General features: G+C 36.8%; 2 protein-coding genes across 2 annotated transcripts; one reads left to right on the forward strand and one right to left on the reverse strand.

The window, feature by feature from the left end:
• Window positions 1-65: 65 nt before the first annotated feature.
• LOC126828670 (inhibitor of growth protein 3) lies at window positions 66-13826 on the reverse strand. Its single transcript, XM_050558589.2, has 11 exons — window positions 13575-13826; window positions 13378-13449; window positions 11286-11392; window positions 10467-10532; window positions 9864-9960; window positions 8089-8142; window positions 7414-7602; window positions 5896-5966; window positions 5360-5526; window positions 3814-4057; window positions 66-1838 (listed from the first exon to the last, which is right to left on the reverse strand). The coding sequence occupies exons 1-11, from the start codon at window positions 13600-13602 to the stop codon at window positions 1728-1730; spliced, it is 1206 nt and encodes a 401-aa protein (XP_050414546.1). The 5' UTR covers window positions 13603-13826; the 3' UTR covers window positions 66-1727.
• Window positions 13827-14094: 268 nt separating this feature from the next.
• LOC126828674 (aminomethyltransferase, mitochondrial) lies at window positions 14095-22918 on the forward strand. The gene is made up of 7 exons (XM_050558595.2): window positions 14095-14323; window positions 16671-17054; window positions 17836-17914; window positions 18871-19016; window positions 19489-19675; window positions 20319-20435; window positions 21784-22918. The coding sequence occupies exons 1-7, from the start codon at window positions 14240-14242 to the stop codon at window positions 22002-22004; spliced, it is 1218 nt and encodes a 405-aa protein (XP_050414552.1). The 5' UTR covers window positions 14095-14239; the 3' UTR covers window positions 22005-22918.
• Window positions 22919-23752: the final 834 nt, after the last annotated feature.

Here is a 23752-nt window from a genome sequence, read left to right on the forward strand (position 1 = left end):
TCTCAATAGCCCTCTGCTTTCTCCAAAGGGGGGGGGGGCGATATAATTTGAATGGAAAACAGTTGTTTTTTTTAGAAAAATAAGTTTATTTTTAACAAACAAAATTGTGTACAAGCATACAAAAAACAAATTAGATATACAAATCACCAGACTTTCATACTACTTTAACACAGACTAACATTATATATATAAATAAATCCAATCAGTTTCCATGACAACTGATATATTCTAATCTAAAGCCATTTATTTTTGTATCATTTTTTCACCCAGCTAAATTAAATGGAAATCCAAATCGATTTCCATAGCAACATGACAACAGATACTTGGTCTATTATACACGTTTTCTTTTATTTTTTTTTATCTAAAGCCATTTATATTTGCATTTTTTTTAACCTAGCTAAATTTAACTGTTTGGAACATAAATAAATTAATTATAGTATGAACTTTGACCTTTTTACCATGATCCACAATACCGTGTTCTTCAAGCAAAAGATTATTCACGGTAAGTGCTAAATGATAAGGCCAGCTCAATTTTTTGTCATAGGTCACAAGATATAAACAGGGCTAGCACTATTCCCAACCCTAACCCTGCTCCTAGCCCCAATGCTTACCCTAACCGACAATCTCAGCAACAATCACGTGCCCTAACCTTATTTACATCTCAGCGACCTTGACAAAAATTGAGCTGGCCTTAACAAATAGATTCAGCCATTATTCATGCCTGCTTCTCATTTGTAATGAGTGGTGTCTGAGAGATTACTTTGGTTTTTTTTGATCAAAGAGTAATAAAAATACAGGTAATCTACGGGCTTACCCCAACCCATCAATAAGTTCTACTGTTTGAAAATCTGATTAAAACACAGATTTCGTTTTTTATAGTTCAAAATTTTATTTTACGAATAGTCTGTGGAGTGGAATTCTTATCGACTGTCTGCGGGTTAGACAATCACAGCGATAGAAAACAAAGCAAAAGTTGCATTTCAGAATAACCCACTTGATACACCGACACTGATTGGTTGATCGAATGACTAACATGATATGGTCACAAGCTGCATGTATGACCTCTGACACGATCTCCCACTACAACATAGTGAAGGTCAATGAAATTATAAAAACACAAAACGAAATATTGATCTGTATTTCAATCAGGTTGATTGATCAACGACAATCTGATTAAAATACAAATCAATATTTCGTTTCGATGACCTACGCTACATGAAGATCTGAACGGTTGTACTGGAAGGTCGCGTCAGGGGTCGTACGAGCGGCTTTTGAACCTATGACATCAGACATTGATTAATCAATCAGTGTTGAAGTTTCTAGTGGTTTACCCACAGTTCCGTGCATCGCACGGCAAGAACTCGCCGTTACAGACTGTCAAGTACAACCAGGGATTCAAAACCACTCCAGTCGACTCAATGACAGACTTTATGATACAGCGCGCGCGCTAACCATTCAGTCATCCAACCCCCCGGTAATATAACAACTCTTCCAGATCCTTGTGTAGTACAGACAATTAAAACAAAATTTTGAACTATAAGAAATGAAAGGAAATAGGATCTGTGTTTTAATTAGTTTGTTTGATCAAGGAGTTTTATACAGGTATCACTTTCATTCTATCAACTACCTTACAACCTTTTATCACACACTGATACATACTATAATATTATAAACATCACATATCACCACGACAACCAATATATAACTATATATATAACAGCAATCAATCATCGTCTACCTCGACGTTTCATGGCCGCCACACACTGTGGACAAAACCATTTACCTTTCGGGGCTTGGAATAAACCAACACAACCATAATGGAACCATTCTATGGGACACTGAAATGATAAATTTTGTCACACCAATATTAAATGGTATTTTATCCTGGGTTTCAGGGGGTTATATCATCACTGGGAAACACCATATTTCATAATATTTAAAGGGGCATTATGTAAGATTAGATAAAGAGCTGGCAGTTCTCACTATAACAGTTAACCAGCAGCTGCCAGGCAGGATACGCCCACATTTTCGAGAGATGGATAGAGAACAAGCTAAGAAGAAAGTGATTTTTCCTACAATCAAGGGCCATAATTCAGGAAATTAAAATTCGATATGCGCAAATATCGAAAGGAACCGAGATCTTTGTGTTATAAACTTACATTTCAAGTTTCAACAAAATCGGAGAAAAATTGTGACTTCTATAGGGTCCACAACCTTGATATACCATATTTTTACGCTATTTGAGAATGAATGGCGGCCATTTTGTCTGTCTGATATGCGCGAATATCGAAAGGAACCGAGATCTTTGGGTTATAAACTTAAATTTCAAGTTTCAACAAAATCGGATAAAAATTGTGACCTCTATAGGGTCCACAACCTTGATATACCATATTTTTACGCCAATTGAAGACGAACGGTGGCCATTTTGTCTGACAATTTTGGGGCGATTTTCACAAAATTCAAACTCAACTGTCCTTAGGGTGTAACGGTAATATAATAATACGGTTTTTTTAAATCGGATAAAAATTATGACCTCTATAGGGTCCACAAGCTAAAAACGCGATTTTTCGTACAATCAGGGGCCATAATTCAGGAAGTTACGGTCCGATATGGGCAAATATTGAAAGGAACCGAGATCTTTGTGTTATAAACTTACATTTCAAGTTTCAACAAAATCAGATAAAAATTGTGACCTCTATAGTGTCCACAAGCTAAAAACTTGATTTTTCGTACAAACAGGGGCCATAATCCATGAAGTTTTGATCCGATACATGCCAATATCAAAAGCAGCCGAGATATTTTGGAGATAAACCTATATTTCAAGTTTCGTCAAAATCGGATAAGAATTGTGACATGTAGAGTGTCCACAAACAATTGTGGACGGACAGACGTCCAGACGGGCAGGGGCGACAGCATAATACGTCCACATGAAAATGTGGGCGTATAAAAACTAGATAATGTAAAGGGAATATGCTGAAAATTCCAGTTTATTTACTTCATTCTGAACCGAGATATTAGCGATTGAATTTTAGGCCTAGCCTCAATCATCATTACTAAAGTCGGTACCATAAAAAAACATAGTCTTGATTATCCATTTTTGCATTTAATCATCAATGAGTGTTTAGCAGCAGATCGGATTCAAATCTAGTGAAAATCGAACACATAAGATGATATTGAGAGTTGATTATGGTCTGGATAAGTTAATTAATGTCTAATTAATAATTTAGATAACATTTCAGGCCTAAAGAAAGACTTGCAATAGGCAGATTGACCTATGTTTAAAAGACAGTCTTCATTCATCTGAGAAGAAAAAATCAAACAAAATGTCTACTCAAGAGAGTTTATTTCAACAAAGGTATTTCCTCGTATTAACTGATTCAGCTATCAAAGCTGATTCTTTTCGGCATAAGTAAGGCCAAACAATTCAACATAAATACAACAAAAATATCGCCACAATTACACCACCCTGAAGACTAACATACAGTTCAATTTTATTTCAATAATTCGCTTGTGTGTAGGGGTCTTTAGCAGTGGGAGGAAACCTGGAGAACCAGGAGAAAACCCACGAGGTTGGACAGGCAACCCTACTCCTTGTCACGTGCAGCCGGGAAATCGATACCGCACCAGTTGACTCAATTGACAGATTTTGTGATACAGCGCGCATGTGCTAACCATTCAGCCATCCAACCCCCCCCCCCCCTTCCTGAAGACTAGCCACCGGCCGACACAAGTATAAGGAGTGAAATTTATCAATGAATTTGTTGTGACTCCAAGCGGTGGAGTGAGAGGATGGATTACAGAGAGACAACTTACATCTTCATTATCACAGCCGACCATATCACCATAAGATACTTCATTACACAAACAATATCGTGGTTCATTCGGGTCACTCTGCCACGTATCGACAACTTGTAATTCTGCTGTTGTATCTTCTACTGGAGGTACAGGCGGTGTGGGTTCCGGGATTACAGGGGTTGGTGTAGGTGGTGCAGCAGTTGTTGTGTTGGGTGTCGTGGCTGTTTGTTGTAAGGCCAATGCAGCGGCCTTTGATGTTTGTCTGAAAATAAAATATTAAAAAATAAAGAATTGATTAAATTATCTCCTTTAACATACAGAGCTAAATTCGCAGATCTTTCTTAAGGCCTGAAATGCTATATAAACCTTTTAGACTTTTATTGACATAACAAGAATTTAATCAACTCTCGATGCCATCGGATATCTCCAATATTATGTAGATTAGAACGGTTCAGCCATATTTTGATTTAATCTAAAAATGGTGAAGCGAGGCTAGCTTCGAACAGCCAGTGCGGTGGCTGCAATTTATGCAAGCAACTTGTCAAAGCTTCAAAAGCTAATATATTTGCTTGCAATGGAGCAATTTAAACGAAATTTTTAATAAATTCATTTTGCATTATCTATTTTCAAAATTTTATAGTAAGAATGACCAGGCCCCGAGTTCACAAAGCATTCTCAGACTTAAGTTGAGAATTTGCTCAACTTTCAATCACTGTTTATGAGAAATATCTTTGATCCAGATACACAAAACTTTGCACATAGATTCTTATTGATATATCTGATACATTAAAACAACAAAATTATTATAAAGGGCTATATTTTAGTTAAAATAACGTGAACAATTTTAAGTAAATTCTCAACTTAAGTCTGAGAATGCTTTGTGAACTCGGGGCCAGATCTTTACCTAAATCTTACTTAATGCATCTTTAAAGTCTCTGAGCATTATTTAGAAGATATTTGAACCCCTTGTTAAAAATGAAATGAAATGGGGTTTAACGTCCTACTGTTCTGCTCTGAACTGGGCTAATGAAGATGGGTATAAACCATTCAGTGTGCTATGAGGGAAATTTTGCCTGGACAGCGGCGCTACGGCCTAATCTTATATCGAATTCCAACTGTCAAGGGATCTTTTACGTGCACGCCAATGTGTACACGGGGACCTCGTTTTTTCGTCCCATCCGAACGACTAGACAGCTGAATTGTCAGGCCCTCCGTCCTGCATCACTGTCAAAGGGGAACCACGCCGAAAAATCTGGATGAACTTTCTAGGCCATTGCAGGGATCGAACACCCGACCTCGAGGCTAGCGAGCCAGCGTCTTACGCACTTAGCCACCGCGATCCCCGAACCCCTTGTTAACTATATTGTGAAAGTTGAATCTCTAGATGGCATATCAGTCCAATAATAGTTCACAATTCCATTCCATATTTACAAAGATATACTTGAAGTTCTGGCAAGACATACTACAGCTGAAATATGATTTTTGGCTCGAGTGCACCGACAACTGATCTGTGGAGTCGAGTGATTACACGATCGTGAAAACATTGTTAAAAGATAAAACTTACTTTTTTGTTCTAGCAGATCTAGGAGCCGGTTCAGCAGGACTGGGGGAGGGAGTAGGGGTAGTGTAACTGCTGTTGGCTGTTAAATCTTTTGTTAATACAGGGGGTTGATTTCGTGACATCAGATCATAGCTAGCTTTCATACTCGAAGTTCTTCTACCTAACTGCATCTGATAATAAACAAACAAATATACAGATTTACAAACAGAGAGAGAGAGAGAGAGAGAGAGAGAGAGGTAACGTCCACTCGGCAGAAACTAGGTTATTTTGGGACTAACATATGGTTAAATTCTATTTCAATAATTCGCTTGGGCATAGGTGTCTTTAGCAGTGAGAGGAAACCAGTGGACACAGAGAAAACCCACGAGTTTGGACAGTCGACCCTACTACTTGTCACGTACAAGCTGTGGCAAAAGTTTAATTATTTATCTAGTAATAAATGAAGCACCTCATCAAAATTGCCGTAAACAAAATATATTAAAAACTGACTGAATGAAAAAGTTTTAAAGTGAAAACCGTGGAGTGTAATAAGTACGTACCTGTTGTGTAGCAGCTATAGCTTGAGATGCTGCAGCAGCAATAGCAGCGTTACTTCCTGCACCTATATGACCTGTAGACATTAATAAAATACATGATCTGTCCACTCGGCAGTAACATGCTTCAATTTTATTTTAATATAGGGGTCTTTAGCAGTGGGAGGAATGACAGGCGACCCTACACCTCGCCACATACAAGCATGGAATTGAAACCACACCTACAATGCATGCACAATTCCTTTCACGATGTAATTCTGTTTTAGTCATGATTGTCAAGACTTCTTTCACCTCTCAATTAATCCAATATTTACGGATAACATTTACTAGTTCATTACATCACAAACTTTTAAACAAGATTTCACAAACTCTTATCAAGCATATAAAACACAAATAAATACAAAATATTATTTGTCGAGGGTAGGAAAACAAGTGGAAACCGAGAGGGAATTTGATTAATGTATATTAGTCGTGGGTAGGAAAACCTCTAGAAGTGGGAATCAAGTTGGAATTTTATACATTTGTCGAGGGTAAGAAAATCTCTAGAATAGTAAAAGATAGGTTGCCAGGCAACAAAACATACGCCCACAGCAGCTAAATCGTCCGAGCGGTCGACAAGGGTTGTCGAATATTTATTCCTTTGTAGGTAATTGGGGGTCTTTACAAGACAATTCCATACAAATCAGATTATAAATTTTGTCGTTTTGAGGGTTTACAAGGTTCTACAAACTGAAACAAGGGTCTCAACTCTGGAAGTAATCTACAGAAATTGTTGAAATTTGACAGGATTTTTCGTTTTACTAATTTAAATAATGCATATAAATTTCATACATATCGGATGATAACTTTCATCAATCGAGCATTAACAAGGTTTAACAAAATGAAACAAGGGCAATAACTCTAGAAGTAATTATTGTAAATTGCTGAAATTCAATAGGCTTTTTCGTTTCACTAATTTAAATCATGCATATAAATTTCACAAAGATTGGGTGATAACTTTTGGCGTTAGAGCGTTCACAAGGATCAATAAAGTGAAACAAGGGCCATAACTCTAGACGTAATAAACGGAAATTGCATATACATTTCACAAAGATTCAGTGATAACTTTTGGTGATGGAGCGTTCACAAGGATCAATAAAGTGAAACAAGAGCCATAACTCTAGACGTAATAAACGGAAATTGCTGACATTCAATAGGCTTCTTCGTTTCAGTAATCTAAATAATGCATATAAATTTCAGAAAGATCGGAAGATAACTTTTGGCGTTAGAGCGTTCACAAGGTTCAATAAAGTGAAACAAGGGCCATAACTCTAGACATAATAAACAGAAATTATTGAAATTAAATAGGCTTCTTCATCTCACTAATGTAAACAACATATATCAATTTTAAAACAATTGGATGATAACTTTTGGCGTTAGAGCGTTCACAAGAAATTGTGGACGACGGACGGACGGGGGCGACGGCAATATACGTCCACATTTCAATGTGGGCGTATAAAAATGATTAAAGGGTAAAATATTTACCTAAGTTATATGAAATTGAAGATGAACTTTGATTAGAGTTGAACATAGAAACAGACGGTGAATTAGAAGCAGAGGTTTGACGAATTGTCTCCCTTGCAGCATCTTGTGCTAAGTTTGATAAAACTTCTGTTGTTGAACGTTTATCTAGATGGTTATTGACCACGGAGTTGGGTTGCGCTAATCTCTTTCCTGAAATAAAACAAACAAACAAATTAAAGAATATCTGAAACCAGAACTTATATAACAAACAGAGATTGTATAACAAACCAGAGCTTATATAACAAACAGAGATTGTATAACAAACCAGAGCTTATATAACAAACCAGAGCTTATATAACAAACCAGTGCTTATTAGTAGAGCGATTAATGAGTGATTTCCACAAGACTCTTTCAATTCTTGAGTAAAGCATGAAACTTTGAACAGGGGTACTATGGTACCAAATGATCATAAAACAAATTAGACCATATAAAATGATATGTAAATTGACTGATAAGTAACTTCTTCAGCCGGTCGATTTCGCTGCCAGTAAGTCAAACTGGTAAATATGACTAAAACACGATAATTCCTGCTACAGACATTACACCAAAATATACAACCACAGATCTGTGACTACAACACAAACAATCTTGTATTCTGTATACAATAGTTTCATATTTACATGAATACAAACTTACTTTCTGATTTAGTTGAGTTGTTTATTTGTTGAGGTTTATCTAAATCTAACGAACCTAAAATAAAACACAAGAACAATATATACAGGATTATTAGGAAAAAAACCCCAAGATTATTCAAATACACAATCAGTAGATAAAATAAAGGACACAATTATAACAACAATATACAGGATTATTAAGAAAAAAAAACCCCAGGATTAATAAAACACAATCAGTAGAAGAAATCAACGACAAAATTAGTTGGAATGATGGCAGAACAAAGTGTCTAGTCTTAAAGATACACGCTGGGCTGGATGGCCGAGTGGTTAGCGCGTGCACGCTGCATCATAATGTCTGTCATTGAGTCAACTGGTGTGGTTTCGATTCCCAGGTTGTACGTGACAAGGAGTAGGGTTGCTTGCCAACTTTGTGAGTTTCTCTGGGTCCTCCGGTTTCCTCCCACTGCTAAAGACCATATGTTGGTCCCAAAATAACATAGTTTGTGTCAATTTGACTTTAAACCCTCTCTCTCTCTCTCTCTCTCTCTCTCCCTCTCTCACTCACTCATTCACTCAAAGATGCATTATTTAAGATCTAGAGCTGGTTGTTCTTGTATAATATTTTAAAAATAGATAATGAAAAATGAATATATTGAAAATTTCAGTCAAATTACTTTATTCTGGGTGAAGTTCTGACAAGAGACAAGATAATTGGGTCAATAGTCTCAATTGTCAAGTACCATTTCCAAGATAATAAACAAAGTCCTGATTATCCATTTTAACAATCAGTTATTTGTATATGGTGCGTAGTTTCCAGTCCATTTAATATCTCAGTCACCCAGTGGTCCTGAGAGTGCCTAAATAATAATTCATATAACATTTGAAGACAGAAAAATGAACTGTGATAGGCAAACAACTTATCTCTTATATATAAATGAGTTTTATGGTGTTTTTTTTTACACTAGATAATTTGTAATGTTCAGATCTGTACGTCTTGCACGGAGGACAGGAGTTTTAATTTGCCAAAAAGATTTCCCCAGTCAGGATTCAATCCTGTTCTCTGAAATACTTTAATTAGTTGCCTTAATTCTTTTCTATCAACAATTAGATTTTACATTTATTTCTCTCGTAATTAAATAACGGTGTTCCTGGAACATGGTGAAACAATAATGTCTCAAAAGACATCTAATTCAGCTTATTAAACTTTTTTTTCTACCAAACAAACAGAGAGCGAGAGAAATGGGGTTTAACTCCCAGGGGTCTTACTCCCAGGGGTCTTACTCCCAGGGGTCTTTAGCAGTGAGAGGAAACTGGAGAATCTGTATAAAACCCTTGTCACATCGAACCAGGGACCTGTATAAAACCCTACTCCTTGTCACATCGAACCAGGGACCTGTATAAAACCCTACTCCTTGTCACATCGAACCAGGGAATATAAACCATGCCAGTTGACTCAATCACAGACCTTATGATACAACCCACACACGCTAACCAATTCCCCCTTTTTTGGGCCAAACATTATTTGAAATGAAATGTCCTACTCTTCAGCATCAACTGGGCTAATAAAGATGGAATTATCGCTGCAGTGTGCTATTACAAGAATTTTGCCTGGACAGCAGCATTTTGCCAAATGTCAATGTTTTTTAACACTGAGCCTAAGGTTTTTTCTTTGCGTCGTTCCTTATCGAGATCCTCCATCCTGCACCAGGATGAAAAATCCCAAGAAACATGATCGAATCGAGGACCTCGAAGTTAGTGAGCCACTGTGGCTTTACCTCTTTTGCAAGAATTACTTACGTTTTTCTAATATTTCTGTGATACCAGCATTATCAGCCTCTAATTCCATCTTAAATTTGGCTAATTCCTGATCTAATTTACGTAGATGGCGATCAACCTGTTGTGAGAAATAACGTTTTAAATAATTAACAATTTCATCAGATTATCTTAAAGGAGGTAAAATTCTTTGAGGTCAAAATGAAATGAAATAGGGTTCAACGTTGTACTTTTCTGCATCAAAAGGCCTAATGTAGATAGGCAAACGGCATAGTGTTCTATGAGGGAAATTTTGCCCGGACAGCAGCGCTACAGCCTACTCGTATTTTGAATTCTGTCAAGAGTTCTTTCACGTGCATGCCCATGTGTACACATGGACTTGTTTTTTTTTTTGTACCATCTGAACGACTATACGTTTCCCTTGCCACGACCTCCACCCTGCTCCACTGACAAGGGGGGAATCACACCAGAAAATCATGATGAACGCTCTCGTCCAACACAGGGATTAACAAAGGACCTCCAGGTTAGCGAGTCAATGTCTTACTCACTGACCCACCGTGGCTCCCTCAAACACTATATATGGTCAGTGTTTTGAGTTTCTAGTTTTACCGTTAAATAAAATTTTACCAGATCATGTATATGGTTTGCTAGTTGAACTTTTTCATCAGCATCTTCTAACGTTTTATAATATGCCTGCAACAATCATAAAAAAAAAAAGTATTCTAAGCCAAAAATTATCTTATTAATTTCATCTACAGGTTAAAAATTAACACGCAGTAAACTTAAATTATTCTCAATTAACCAACTCCCGAGTTCACAAAACATTCTCAGGCTTAAGTTAAAAATTTACTAAAATATAGCCATTTATAAAACTTTTGTTATTTTAATGTATCAAATATATCAATAAAAACATATGTAAAGTTTTGTGTTTCTGGATCAAAGATATTTCTCATAAACAGTGATTGAAAGTTGAGTAAATTCTTAACTAAGTTTGAGAATGCTTTGTTAACTCGGGGCCAGATAGGCACTGAAGCAATATCAAGTAATCTAAACAGTCACCATCAGCCAAACAAATATTCTTATGGTACCCTACCATCTACCATTTATTTTTAATATTTTAACAGAAATTATCTTTTGAGCTTCTCAGAGATGGGATTTAACGTCCACTCGTCACAAACTAGATCATTTCGGGAGTAACATATGGTTCAATTTTATTTCAATAATTCGCTTGCACGTAGGGGTCTTTAGAAGTGGGAGGAAACTGGAGAACCCGGAGAAAACCCACGAGGTTGGACAGAAAACCCTACTCCTTGTCACATAAAAGTGGGGAATCGAAACCATGTTAGTTAACTCAATGACAGACCTTATGATACAGTGCGCACGCGCTAACCATTCGGACACCACCCCCACCTACGCTTCTCAGAGTATCGTGGTGATAATGCTTACCTCTTTTATTTCCTGAAATTGGTCGTCTTTATTTTCGTGTTTCTGGTTTGACTGAAGACATTTCTTGAAGAAAGCTTTCACACGTTCATCAAGGCTGTCTAACGAATCTTTTGGGAGGGAAAAAAAAAGAAAATATAAATACAGAAGTTTCAAAAAGACTGAAATATATTTCAATTTTATTTGAATAATTTGCTTGCATGCAGTGGGAGGAATCCTAAAGGAACCAGTGAAAACCCATGGTGTTGAACAAACAATCCTACTCCTTGTCCTGTACAAACTGGGAATCAGAACCACTTGACTCGAAGCCCACCCAACCCCTCTTCGATTTAGATAAACGAGGTGGTAAGCTTACAAAGATCAAATTGTTTGTATCTGTCCATGATAAAATGGAACGGGACTAGCTACATGTATCATCTCATTATATAACTAGCTTATAAAAATACAGGAATTTCTGCTTTATATCTCAAATTAAACAGATTATTAAATTTCACCAAATCCTTTCATTATATAAAATAGCCTCATCATCTGCTATAGTCAGAAGTTTCTGACTATTCCATTGGCTCTTCAGATGGCTGAAAGCCAGCAGAGATTAAGAAAAATTAAGCTCAGTTTTTTTTTTAAATTTTTTACAGACATTCCAAAACAGAACTGCCTTATATTACAGCCTTTTCAAAATCTAATTCATTCACCATTCGAATGATACATCTCCAACCTTTCTAGTTTATCCAAACGTGTGCACAAAATAAAATGGATATACCATTTGTCAAAATTTCAACATTTTTCACGTAGGCCTACATGAGATATGCTACAGATGCTATTGTTTTTGACACAAATTCAACATACAAATGGTAGAAAGATCTATTGGTGAGATTAGTATAGAATGTACTTCATCAAGTGGATGAGAGTGAAAGTTCTCACGATCTCTAATCTTTCAAAATTGAGGAATCCTGAGTCCTTAAATTTGAAAAATATATAAAGGGGGCAAGGAAGAGATTCAACCATTTCGGACTATGTCTGACAGATCATTAATTCAGTGCACACTACTTTACTAGTAATTCAAGGTGTCTGATTTTAATAAATTTACGACCATTACAGATTTTGACTCTATGACTATGTAACTAATAAAAAGAGACAGAGCAATGGGTTTAACATTCCATCAACACAAACTAGGTCATTTCGGGACTAACATATGGTTCAATTTTAGCAGTGGGGGGGATACTTCTTGTTAAGCCACTTGGCTCAATGACAGACCTTGTAATGCAATGTGCACACGTTAACCATTCGGCCACCCAACCCCTGTGTGACTGATAAAGTTGCATTTCTAAAAATATCAAATTTCCCATTTAATTTACGCTATATGTACTCATTAATTATTCAACATCACTGAGAGAGAGAAATGGGGTTTGATGTCCCCCTTGACACAAACTAGGTCAATTCGGGACTAACATATATAGTTCAATTCTTTTTCAATAATTTATATGCGCGTAGGGGTCTTTAGCAGTGGGAGGAAACCAGAGGACCCAGAGAAAACCCACGAGGTTTGACTGGTGACCATACTTCTTGTCACGTACAACCGGGGAATTGAAACCCCGCCAGTTGAATTAATGACAGATCTTATGATACAGCAATAACCATTCGGCCATCCAACCCCAGCATATCTTTTAAAATTTTGAATGGAATTGAACCATTTCTGGATTGATATGCCTATGACAGATTAAGCTTTCATAATATTGTCGTTTGCAAGGGAGATTCAAATCCCTTAAATAAAAATTAGAGTATTGAGTCATTAATGATTAAGGGCTTCGACTAGGCCATCACTGGAAACATGATGCATAGGGTGGAAATGATATTGGCAAAAATTTGCAGCCTTGCTAAGATTTTGAAAAATGGCAATCTTAATTCGCAACAACATTTATTCAACAGTAATAGTGTTTACTTAATCATAAATGTAATTCTTTTTTTTTATCACAGAAAAAAAACCTGTTCATGGGAGATAACTCTGTTTTTCAACACAACAATGAAAACAGGAAATGGGCTAATATTTCTCAAATTACATTAAATATGACTAAAATATTGATGTTATTATTTATACTTTGAACTTGTAGGTCGATTTCTCGCATTTCTGTCAATCGTTCTCGCATTTCCATCGGCAGGTTCTCTATCACTGAAAAATATAGAAAATAAAAATGAAAAATTATCACTGAAAATCACCATTATTTTTAATAATTTTTGGCTGAGTTGAAGGAAGGGTTATTTAAAAGATATTTAACGCTTAATGCAAATACTTACTCTCCAAATAATCTTCTAAATACAGCATTTTTAGAGTAGAATGCACACTCAATTTGTAATAAAAATGGCGGTATTTCAGCAAGCCGAACACGGAAGCTAAACTCGACTTGGTTGGTCGATTGGGATTAATTACTCGGGGGTATTTCCCAAAGAAAAGACAAAAGATAGGGAATGACACACTAAGCGATTTGATCCATGGCAACAAACATAAAATGTCATGATTAAATTTTCCAACATAAATGGGCGACAGTGGATAAATCAATGAATATATACAATAAATAGATAATAAGCTTGATATCATCAACCAATGAAATCGTTTGGTTCTTCGGCCTCCTGTTTTTCCGAACACGTGCTTTTAAATTGAAAGTAGAATCGGTAAGAGTATTTGCAGGTTATTTTCTCTCGATGTCAAATTTTTTATAATGAATAAGTTTAATATTCGTCCATTTCTTGTTGGAAATTGAATAACCCTTTATTTGGTCAAAACTTTACGATGATTGAGTGTAAACAAATTAAGGTGAAGGTCATGAAATTAAAAGGTGAAGGACTTTGACCTAATTTCATTCGTAGACTCGATCTTCAAGCTGTTTGCATATTATCGTATTGGTGAAATACGTCTGGCATTCAAGACTAAGTCTGCGAGAAAAGTTTATTTTGCAGCAAAGATGCCTGTGTTAAAGAGTTGCGCTAATTTCATCAGAAGATCGTCAAGTCATGCCAAATATTTTTCTCGACGTTATTCTGATCAGGTATTGTTTCTTTTTTCCAACAATTAATAATTTTGCAGAATATTAGCTATCCAACCTGTCACACCAATCCAGAATTTCTTGTTTGGTAATGATTGCTTTATGGATAGAAAACAATGCCAAATATGTATATTTAAAGATATCTTGTAATCTGCGTTTTTAGTCCAACGAAAAAGTACATTGGCATTGAATTTTGTGGTAAGTGATATTTCTTGTCTGGATGTCTTAATTGCTACGCTGTGATAGGTGTCATGCATGAGGCAGGTTATGATTACCATTCCTGGAACGAATACCTGACAACTCATCCCAATATATGACAACTCATCCAAAATAAAAGACAACTCATCCCCAGATAAAAGAACTCATCCCAACACCCAAGATAAAAGACAACTCATCCCAAGATAAAAGACAACTCATCCCAATATAAAAGACAACTCATCCCCATTTACGTTTACTCAGTGAAACTTGGCATATTGACACAATCAATCCAATCACAATTTATGTGTAGAAGCAAACTGTAAGAATGAATGAATGGAATGTTGTTTTATGGCACGTCAGCTCCAATCAGATCCAACCAGGCTATATGGCGCTAAACATAGACAGGAAACTGTAAGAGGATGTTCACCGAACTGGATGAAACTAGCAGAAATTAATTGTTGAGCAGATGGGTATTACCTATATAATGTGGAAGATTTTTGATGAATATTACAGTGTTATTGCCCTTGCTTGAAAATTTCGGGTTATTTTCTTAGTCAATTGGATGACACTCCCAAAGTTTTAATAATATGATTAGCTTATTGATATTAATGAATTTTGATAACCCCCTACAGATTTATTGCCCTTGCTTCAAACGTTCTGTTGACATTACAGCTGGAGTTGGGTTGTGCAATGTGAGTGCTTTAGACCACAAAGTCTGTCATTGGCTAGGTTTCAAAGTTGATATTAGGCTTTTATGTGCCAAGGAGTAGGTTACCTCCCTAACCGTGTGTGTTCTTCAATTCCTCCCACTGTAGGCCCCCTCCTCCCCAATGCCTGTCCAATCCAACAGGTTTGCGTCGATTGGAAGTTAAACTTTCTCTTTATCTTTGCCGATTCTGTTGTCGGTTTTGGTAAAATCTAATTTGCCCTATTTAACTGTATGGAAAATGATTTTGTTAACACTTGAGCACTAAGATTTCTTCTTATCTTAGGTTTCTTAGGTTTTATTTTTGACAGAAATAGTTTTCCATACATATAAAAATGAATTGTCTTATCTATTGAAGCACCAGTTTGGGTTAAAGTTTTCTAGGACAACATGTGTTCATCTTCCTACAACATGACATACTTGTTTTAAGTGTTGAGTGAATATTAATATATATATACTCTAATACAAGAATGATATTATACTGAAATACAAGAATGATATTATTTGATTATGTTCCATGAATTAATATTCCCCAACCATATCAAATAAATTACTTGAGAGAGAGATGGGCTTTAACACTTGACATAAATAAGGTCATTTCAGGACTAACACATGGTTCAATTTTATTTCAATAATTCGCTTGCGCGTAGGGGTCTTTAGCAGTGGGAGGAAACCGGAGGACCCAGAGAAAACACATGATCTTGAGGTTGGACAGGCGACGCTACTCCTTGTCACGAACAACCGGGGAATCGAAACCATGGCAGTTGACTCAATGACAGACCTTATGATACAGCGCGCACATGCTAAGCATTCGGCCATCCCCCTCCCCCATCCACCTAGAATGAAGTGAAATGGAGTTTAACGTCCTAATTTTCTGCACCAACCTGGAATACGCCATGTGGTGTTTGGTGGCCCAATAGTTTAACACATGCACTTTAGATCATAAGATCTGTCATTGAGTCAACTGACGTGGTTTAGATTCCATGCTTGTATGTGACAAGGAGTAGGGTCTCCTGTTCAACATTGTGGGTTTTCTCAGGGTCTTCCAGTTTCCTCCCACTGCTAAAGACTCCAAAACACTGGCGAATTAATGAAATAAAATGAACCAGATGTTAGTCCCAAAATGAACTAGTTTGTGTCGAGTGGACGTTAAACTTACATGCAAACAACGTTTCAACCCACTCTTTGTCGATTTCCAACTGTCAAGAGTTGGAATTCAATCGCTAAAATCTCGGTTCAGAGTGGATCAATTTGACTGAAATTTTCAGCAAATTTCGCTTTACATTAGTTAGTTTATAGTAAGACCTGCCAGGTCTTTATCTAATCTCCCATAATGTATCTTTAATAATTTTAAATTAATCTTGTTGTATGGCACTTGTTATTGGTTACTGCAGTTGTATTATCAGACTCGATCACCATTCACATGACAGCTTCTTTCCTTTTTAGGTTGCGGGTTTGAGACGAACTTGTCTCTATGACTTCCATGTTGCTCAGGGTGGTAAAATGGTGCCGTTTGCCGGTTGGGAGATGCCTGTGCAGTATAAAGACAGTATTTCTGCATCACATCACCATGTTCGCAATTCTGTAGGAATATTTGACGTATCACACATGTTACAGACGCGAGTCGATGGTCAAGATGGCGTTAAATTTATAGAATCTATGATCGTGGGTGATATCGAGGGGTTAAAGAGTAATCAAGGAACATTAACGTTGTTTACGAACGATAATGGTGGTATAAACGATGATTTAATCGTTAATAAAACAGACGAAGGTTATTTGTATATAGTATCTAACGCTGGATGTATGGAGAATGATTATAACAATATGAAGGTAAGATCATCACCATTTAGTATGGATTTGAAGTCACAGTGACTAAGTGGGTAAGACGCTGGCTCGCTAGCCCGGAGGTCGCGTTTTCGATCCCTGCATTGGTCAAGAAAGTTAATTGGATTTTCCAGCGTCGTTTTCCCTTGTCAGTGGTGCAGGACGAAGGGCCTGACAAAGACAGCTGTCTAGTCGTTTTGATGAGACGAAAAACCGAGGCCCCTGTGGCATGAACATAAAAGATCCCTTGGCAGTTGTAATTTGATATAAGTGTAGGCGATAGTGCCGGTGCCCGGGAAAAATTTCCCGCATAGCACACTGTATGGCGTATGCCTGACTTTATTAGCCCAGTATAGGACTAGGAGCAGAACAGTAGGACGTTAAACCCCATTTCATTTCATTTCATTTGTCAGTAACCATTAAAGTTGTACCTGACATTTCTTTTATTGACCAGACAAGTATTAGAAATATAAAAAAAACAATACACAAATCTGTGACTGACAAAATAACAGGTGCCAAAAGAAATTTTAACTCAGCATAGTCCGCGATAAAGTTTAAGTATGTGCCTGACCTTGTCTGTAAGAGATCTCTCTGACAGATAAAACACAATTTTGTATAAAGAGATTCCTCATATTCCTCCAATGCTAAGGACCCATGCATACATGTACAAGCAAATTATTGATGTTAATATATACCTTATATTAATCCTGAAATGGCCAAGTAAAAATTTCAGTTTGGCAAGTTTTTGAAGTGTAAACCTAATTGTATTTTGTATTTTATATTTTAGAATCGTGTAGAAGAATGTAGATCACAAGGAATGAATGTCCAGCTAGAGATTATAAATAAAGCTTTAATAGCTGTTCAAGGTCATTTTTATATTTTATTATTCTCTTCATCCTCCCCTAACTAACTCTGTTCATTCTACTTCTGGCTCGTTAACTAGGGGGGTCGCAGTGCTGCTTCTGTAAGTTTCTCAGGCTTTTCTGGCATGGTTTCCCCTGATCAGTGGTGTACAGACGGCCTGTAAACATATGGGCCTTAAAGGACTAGGTCAACTTTCCATGTTAGCTCCGGAGACACACTCCTTACAATTGATCCCAGGACATTATGAGAGTCCACTGTCACGGCCCCTTCTGACCAATCAAACAACCATGAAAAAATCTTGGTCTTCGTAGAACCATATGAAGAACCCAGGGGAAGAACGATCTAAGTCACTTTTTCAACGAACCCCAGTTAATAGCACCATCTGGTATCAAATTGTTTAAGCTTTCTGTGGAACAATCAATTTCAGGTAAAAATGACCGCCCGGACAAATATGTTCATCGTACCCTTTATTTGACTTTAATTTAGCTGGGGGGGTTGGATGGCTGAATGGTTAGCGTGCGCGCGCTGTATCATAAAGTCTGTCATTGAGTCGACTGGCGTGGTTTCCAATCCCCGGTTGTACGTGGCAAGGAGTAGGGTCGCCTGTCCAACCTCGTGGGTTTTCTCCGGGTCCTCCGGTTTCCTCCCACTGCTAAAGACCCCTACGCGCAAGCGAATTATGTAAATAAAATTAAACCATATGTTAGTCCCGAAATGACTTAGTTTGTGTCGAGTGGACGTTAAACCCCTTTTCTCTCTCTCTCTTTAATTTAGCTGAAAAGTGGAAGTTAGTTGTTGTACTGGTAATTATGATTTGTATTAAACATATTTTGAAGTTGTAATTAAACCCACTCGTTGTTTATGTGAAAAGACAAAAATGTGACTTAGATCGTTCTTCCCCTGATCATTTTCTATTGTAAATATTCTGTTAATCCTAATCCTTTAACATTTTATTCAGGTCCATTGATGACATCTGTACTTCAACCAGGTTTAGATTTTGATCTGAAAACTCTACCATTTATGACAAATCGTGAAGCAAAGATCTTTGGTATCCCAGATTGCCGAGTTACAAGATGTGGTTACACGGGAGAAGATGGAGTAGAGGTATAGGATTTAAAAAATCTAATTTTCATCTGAAAAGGAGTAGTAAACGGTTGTAGGCCTTAGTAGTCAAACCATTTGGTTACTCAATTCTCTTCATGTAAATTTCCTTAGTTGCAAACAGAGTGTGGATTGCCAACTGCAGGGATGATAAGGAAAATTTGTCTTGTTATTGGGATGGGATGATAAAGTTTCATCCGTGTACCACAAGTATGTCTAGTTATTCGGATGGAATAATAAAGTTCATCCATGTACTACAAGTTAGTCTAGTTATTCGGATGGAATGATAAGGTCCATCCATGTACCACAAGTATGTCTAGTTATTGGGATGGGGTCATAAGGTCCATTTGTGTATCCACTATCTAATCCAAGTCATTTTTTCAACCATTCATTGCACACTCAGCCACAATAAAAATAAAATGAGAAGATTTCTGGAATCATCTCAAGCACTCATCATTACTCCATGTTTTAACAGATATCCGTACCGACCAATCAGATTGAAGATCTGTTAAATACCCTGTTATCCTCGTCTAAAGCAGAAGTTAAAATGATTGGTCTAGGAGCACGAGATAGTTTACGATTGGAGGCTGGATTATGTTTATACGGATCTGATATAGATGAGAAGACAACTCCTGTAGAAGCTACACTAGCGTGGACTATAGGTACAGATTCTGATTAACTTCTTATCCATGAAGAATAGTGTTGCAGAGGTCCCATCTACTATCATGTCTGTTAAGTTACTGCATGTTTATTCCAACTTTACCTGGTACAGCCACCCGACTATCACTGGTTAAAACAAACCCCTCTCCCCCGAACACCTCCTTCCCACTTTCCCACTTAAACCACCCCTCTCCCTCGAACACCTCCTTCCCACTTTCCCTGGTAAAACCACCCCTTTTCCCTGATCACCGCCTGGTAAAACCAACCCTTTTCCCTGAACAACTCCTCCCCACATTCACCTGTAAAACCCACCCATTCCTCCCATGAACAGAATGATTTTGCTAGAATTGAGTTCCATTTGATGTTTTTTTTGCTCTAACTTCAAGATGTTTGAGGGGGATGAATAGCCAAATGGTCTAACACATGCGCTTTAGAGTCAAGTGGCGTAGTTTCGATTCTTGCAAGTTGAGTTCTGACATCCAATCAAAAATTTGTACAAACCAAAATCATCAAAAAATGTGATTTTGTAAACAGAAAATTGTTAATGAAATAAAATGGAGTTTAATGTCCTACTGTTCTACATCATCCAGGGCTAATTAAGACTGGCATACATGTTTATTGTAAACATATGTTTTATATTTACAGCTAAAAGAAGGCGTGCTGAAAGGAATTTTCCTGGAGCCGAAAAAATCTTAGATCAGTTGAAAAATAAACCTTCAATAAAGCGTGTTGGTTTTATATCATCGGGACCACCAGCTAGGGGTAGGTAACTCTATATCATCAGGGCCACCTGCTAGGGGTAGGTAACTCTATATCATCCGGACCACCAGCTAGGGGTAGGTTACTCTATATCATCAGGACCACCTGCTAGGGGTAGGTAACTCTATATCATCATGACCACCGCGTAGGTACAGCCTCTGTACAGGTTTAATCTCTTAGCCAATGAAAACACAGCGTTTTAAGAATATTTTAGGTGTTCGTAAACACCCTCTACTGCTCCATCTAAGATAATATTGTAAAAGTTGAATTTATAAAAGGAGTATCAATCCAAAAATGGTTCAATTCTGGTTTAGTGTAGCACTCTTAACCATTAATTAGTCTTTTAAGGTCGGACCTGAAGTGTGAATAAAACAGCAAAAGTTAACAGGACATTTTTCTTCTAAAGAGTATGGCGAAACTTGTGTTTCCTTCTGCATAACATTAGCCAATCAAATTACTGGATTTTCTAATCGTTACACTAACGTTTGTATACCAGAACATCCAGACTCTCATTATATGCAGCAAAGAACATGACTATGACAAATAAATCATAACCATGGAGATTCTAACCTACTTCACCTTAGTCACATAATATAATGTATAATGGATGGACAAATTTATGCACTGTTTGAATATACTCAAGAATCAATCAACACAATTACCTCTACATCAGTATTTACAAAGATATGTGGAATTGAAAATTTGTCGATCTACCTACATGTATGTTGCTCCCTATGTAACAAGATGGCCACCATCTTTGTTTGTTGTCAACCAAATTGATGGGCCTGTTTTAAATCTGATTGAATCCCAGCCAAAAGATTATCTAGTGTTGATATTTTGATTTTGTATCCTTAATTTAATGATAAATTATGCAAGAACTAAATATGCCTATTGCAGGTCTTTCTGTAGGCCTGAGATGTTATCTATATTATTAATTAAACATTTATTAACATTAGAAGACCTTAATCAACTCTCGATGCCATCTTATGTGTCGAATTTTCCCTGGATTTAAATCCGATTTGCTGCTCAACGCTCATTGATGATTTAATCCAAACATGGATAATCGAGACTAAGTTTTTTTTTTATCGTACCGACTTTAGTAATAATGATCGAGGATAGGCCGAAAATTCAATCGCTAAAATCTCAGTTCAGAGTGGATCAATTTGACTGCAATTTTCATCAAATTCCCATTAAATTATCTAGTTTTGAAATATAATAGTGAGCACTGCCAGCTCTTTATCTAATCTCCCATAATGTATCTATAATGTTAAATAATCAATATAGTGAGTTCATATTATGGCAAAAATTCAAATCCTGTGTCGTTACTTTAAATAATTTTATGTATTTTCAGGTGGTACGGCTATATATGACGAAAGTGGAGAAAAGAAAATAGGTCATGTCACAAGCGGTATTCCTTCTCCAACATTAAAGACCAATGTTGCCATGGGTTACGTAGATCTGCCATTTTCTAAGAACGGAACACCAGTTAAATTTGGAATTCGTAAAAATAAAATTGATGCAGTTGTATCGAAGATGCCTTTTGTTCCAGCTAAGTATTATATACCAAAATAAAAAATGGCCTATTCAGAAAAATCAACTTTGCTACGATTATTTTAATAATTTTATCTAAAAGTGTAATCTCGAATATATTTTTTTTATTTACTTACACAGAGATCTGGGCCAGTTTTATACATGTATTTCCCCAGTAAGTTGGGCCTATCAATCTGATCAAAATACACATCTATATTCCGTTTCATTATTTATACTTTCGATGGCCTACGTACACTACATGAAGATCTGATCGGTTGTAGTGGAAGGTCGCGTCAGGGGTCATACAAATGGCTTTTGACCCTATGACGTCGGACATTGATTAATCAATCAGCGTTGACGTTTCTAGTGGTTTACCCACAGTTCCATGTGCGTCACGCCAAAAACTTGCTGTAACAGAACGTTACATTGGCTAATCCCTCATATCAACCAGAACGCTGGTTATATAACAACTCTTCCAGATCCTAGTGTAGTAAAGACAAGTAAAACAGAATTTTAAACTATAAAAAAACGAAACGAAATATGATCTGCGTTTTAATCCGATTGTTGGGCCTATTAAACATGTTCGAGGAGAGACAGTATATAAAGATATAGTATATCATAAAGATAATTATTTATAAAAATATTGATATGTTTAATTATTTATACCAGTGAAGTATTTGCTCAGCTTTAAGATTGAATCTCTCACTGGTAATGGTGCCAGAATGAGAAAATTGTTTAATAGCTGTTGACTGCCATGTGTAATCTCTATATTATATCAACAGTCAACAGCTGTGCGTTATCTCTATATTATATCAACAGTCAACAGCTGTGCGTTAGCTCTATATTATATCAACAGTCAACAGCTGTGCGTAATCTCTATATTATATTGTTACTGATTGTTATTGCATGATTTATATTAATTTATATATAATGAATAAAATTACATTTTTACACAAGTGATTTTGATAATGCTGTAAGATTGAGAATTGTTACTGCCAGGGATTATTTTACCCATTTGTTTACAGTAGAATCTATACGAGCAGCCACAACTTCTCAGTTCTCACTATAAATTTCATCTGCTTCTAACTCCTCTGACATGACAAGGAGTTGGGTCGCCTGTCCATCATCGTGGGTTTTCTCCGGGTTCTCCCACTACTAAAGATCCCTACATGCAAGCGAATTATTGAAATAAAATTGAACCATATTTTAGTCCTGAAATGACCTAGTTTGTGTCGAGTGGACGTTAAACCCCATTTCTCTCTCTCTCTAACGAGGCCATACATGTTTTAAACCCAGGTGATTTTGATAATGCTATAAAATAATTCTTCCTGCAAGTTATTTTTTTGACCCATTTGTATATATGATTTTGCTCCCCTCTTTGGGATCGGGGTTGGGCAGCAATTTAAGAGTCATGATATCAATCCAATTCTGTCAGAGTTGGTCTGTCCTGCCTCATCTTATGGGTATATGCCAAGTTCTTTCGTTTTCGTGCAAGCAAATAATTCTGACACGGTGAGAAACCCGCTTCATTAGAAACCTTGGTATCTCAACGGAAGATGGTTACATCAAAGACCACTGGTATCTCCTGGGAGAAGCTCAGCCATCAAAGCCACTGGTACCTCCTGGGAGAAGCTCAGCCATCAAAGTGTACTGAATCTCAAGAGGTGAAGCTTGACCATCAAACATCGTTGGTATCTCAAGGGAAGAAGCTCAGCCATCAAAGACCACTGTTATTGCAACGAGGGAAGTTCTCCAATCAATGACTACTGGTATTTCAGCGAGAGAAACGT

Source organism: Patella vulgata, chromosome 7 (genome assembly GCF_932274485.2).
Source record: "Patella vulgata chromosome 7, xgPatVulg1.2, whole genome shotgun sequence".
Taxonomy (NCBI): domain Eukaryota; kingdom Metazoa; phylum Mollusca; class Gastropoda; family Patellidae; genus Patella; species Patella vulgata.